At 46.4% G+C, this 3,221-nt stretch overlaps 1 protein-coding gene across 1 annotated transcript in view; it reads left to right on the forward strand.

Moving 5' to 3' along the window:
- Window positions 1–2,989, forward strand: part of LOC103249783 (L-threonine 3-dehydrogenase, mitochondrial) — a 12,811-nt gene extending 9,822 nt beyond the window's left edge. The window contains exons 7-8 of the mRNA XM_008048409.1: window positions 1,244–1,513; window positions 2,850–2,989. Coding sequence (XP_008046600.1) covers window positions 1,244–1,513; window positions 2,850–2,989 — 410 coding nt within the window. The remainder of the gene's footprint in view (window positions 1–1,243; window positions 1,514–2,849) is intronic.
- Window positions 2,990–3,221: the final 232 nt, after the last annotated feature.

Consider the following 3,221-nt stretch of genomic DNA (forward strand, 5'->3'; position numbering starts at 1 on the left):
AAAAAAAAAAAAAAAAAAAAAAAAGTAAAGCAGACCATCCTTCTCAGTACATGCCATTTGTTTGGAAAATACATTCTTTTTCTTTCTTATTTTTTTGAGTTGAAGTCTTACTCTGTTGCCCAGGCTGGAGTGCAGTGGCATGCTCACCATCACTGCAGCCTCGACCTGCTGGGCTCCAGCGATCCTTCTGCCTCAGCGTTCTGAGTAGCTGGTACTACAGGCATGTGCCACCATACCTGACTAATTTTTTTTTAATTGATTTATTGTAGAGATGAAGTCTTGCCAGGTTGTCCAGGCTGGTCTCGAACTCGTGGGCTCAGGCAAACCCTCTCACCTCAGCCTCCCAAAGTGCTGGGATTATAGGCGTGAGCCACTGCACCTGGCCAGAAAATATATTCTTTTTCATATCAAATATCATACATGTTATTATGTGGTAGGTTTATTGTCATTTTATTTTATTTTTACTTTTAATGTTCTTTGAGTCTCACTCTGTTGCCCAGGCTGGAGTGCGAGTGGAGTCCACTCACTGAAACCTGGAACTTCTGGGCTCAAGCGATCCTCCCACCTCAGCCTCTGGAGTAGCTGAGACTACAGGCATGTGCCACACTGCCCGGCTAATATTTTTATATTTTGTCTTGCTGTGTTGCCTAGGCTGGTCTCAAACTCCTGGGCTCAAGCAATCCTTCCACCTCAGCCTCTTAAAGTGCTGGGATTACAGGCATGAGCCACCATGCCTTATTTTGTGTATGTCTTATTGTCATTTTAAAATGTAATGTTTTTAACCAGGCACTGTGCTCATGTCTGAAATCCCACATTTTTGGGAGACGGAGGCAAGAGAATTGCCTGAGCTCAGAGGTTCAAGACCAGCCTGAGCAGCATGGTGAGACCTCGTTTCTCTACAATAAATTAAAAAAATCAACCGGGCTTGGTGGTGCATGTCTGTAGTTCCAGCTACTTGGACGGCTGAGGCAGATATCTCCTGAGCTCGGTAGGTCCAGGCTGCAGTGGTCATGAGTGTGCTACTGCACTCCGACCTGGGTGAGAGAGTGAGACTCCAACTCAAAAAAAAAAGGCAGTAACATTTAAAAAAATTCTTAGTCAACACCGATACAATAATTCAGATCCCATTTTTAAGAGTCTAAAGAGGTTCTGAGACCAAAACGTTTGAGAACTGCTGCCTTGACCTAAGAGGCTTGTTTGCGATTTTGTTATAAGAAAACCCACAGATGTGATTCTCTTCCAGACTATGCAGTCCAGATTTTCCACGACGCCACCAAGCACGGCAGATTCGAGTGCAACCTGGAGCCCGGCACGAGGCTTCCGATGATGTACATTGACGACTGCCTCAGGGCCACCCTGGAGGTCATGGAGGCCCCCGCTGAGGCCCTCTCCATGAGGACTTACAACGTCAACGCCATGAGCTTCACCCCTGAGGAGCTGGCCCAGGAGGTTCTCAAGCACGTGCCGGAATTCCAGATCACATACAGCGTGGACGCTGTCCGACAGGCCATAGGTTGGTCCATCCCGCAGAGGCCTTCCCTGGGAGTCCCTGGAGGACATAAGCCTGGGAAGGACCAGAGAGCACAGCTCCCTCCCGAGGGTCCTGGGCATGTGCTGGAGGAGGAGCTGCGGTTGAGCCCGAGACAATAGATGCTTCGTTTTTGGGCAGTGATGTCTAAAGGCCACGACATGGTTCCGTTCCCAATAAACGGCTTGTCAGCGTGTCGCCGTTCTTACCGTTGAACCATATTTCCACTTGCCCCTAGAATACTCCCCAGTTGTGTGGCGGCTGTGGCGTTGACCCTGAGATAAATAACGTGTGGATCTCAGTCCTCATCTTACCCCCAAAGTCTGCCATGAAATAGCTCGCCTTGGTTATTATTTTCGCATTGCTCTAGTAGATCAAAAGTCTTTGGAAGCAAATGACATCGTTTTATTTATTTGTTTATTTGAGTTGGAGTCTCATTCCATCACCCAGACTGGAAGGCAGTGGCGTGCTCATGGCCACCCCGGTGTCGACCCGCTGGGCTCCGGCGAATCTTCCGCCTCAGCCTTTCAAGTAGCTAGAACTACAGATGCGCGCTATCACACCTGGCTAATTTTTTGATTTGCTATAGAGACAAGGTCTTGCCAAGTTACCCAGGCTGGTCTCAAACCCCAGAACCCAAGCAATCCTCTCTCCTCGGCCTTCCAAATGCTGGGATTACAGGCTTGAGCCACCGCACCCGGCCTGACATCATTCTATTTATAGCATTCTGTTTTTAGTAGTATTTCCATTTATAATAGATAGTAATTCTCTTTCTTTTTGTTTCTTTTTTAGTAATTCTCAGGATTACAGACAAGTTTTGTTTAGAAATAACCCCAAGTATAGTTTTTATATTTTATTTTTACATTGAAAACAAGTCAGATTTGCTTCAGCCTCAAAGAATGTGTTTATGTAAAATTAAATGTACATGTCAGCGAGCTGCACTTTTTTTTTTCCTAAATGGGAAATGGTCTAAACACAAAGCAAGGAAAAATGAGGTAGTATGAAAATAGCCCTGGGTTTTCAAACACTGCAACTCTGCCAGTTTGAGACTGGGAGCGCCTTTCTGAGTATGAGATTCCTAACCTGCACTTTGTGTGAAATTTTAATACTGTCTGGAAATTTTCGCTGCCTGGCAGAAGATGTGTGACCCAACCCTCTACTTGAGAAGGTGACTGTGTGTGTGCCTAATAGTGGTTCTGCTTGGCTCAGGGAACTTCCTTCGTTGTACCTTGCGTGATAGTCCTTTATATAAAGCGCTCTCGACTTTCATGCAAGTCTAGAGCCCTAACGACTTAAGCGACTCTTCCTTGTCTCTTCCTAGCGAACAGCTGGCCGATGAACTTTGATGACAGCAACGCGCGGAAGGACTGGGGGTGGAAACACGGTTTTGACCTTCCGGAGTTGGTGACTACGATGTTGAACTTCCACGGTTCTGAAACCAGAGTTGCCCAAGCTAACTGAAGGAATCTGAAGGAAAGGCTTCTATACCCTGGTTCACTGTTTTTTTTTTTTTAATTGGAAAATATAGTTTATTTAGAAAGTAAATGAGAGAGAGAGGAGATTCACCTCCCCAAGGTAGGGGAGGGGGCCAAAGCTAGGAAACATGGCGGCCATAGCTCAGAGAGCCATGTGGACACACCAGAGTTTAACAAAGCAATGGCCCCTGGTTCGCTGTTGAGGGAGAACTGTCTCC

This window comes from Carlito syrichta, unplaced genomic scaffold, assembly GCF_000164805.1.
Source record: "Carlito syrichta isolate Samal-C Ts95f unplaced genomic scaffold, Tarsius_syrichta-2.0.1 Scaffold123411, whole genome shotgun sequence".
NCBI lineage: Eukaryota > Metazoa > Chordata > Mammalia > Primates > Tarsiidae > Carlito > Carlito syrichta.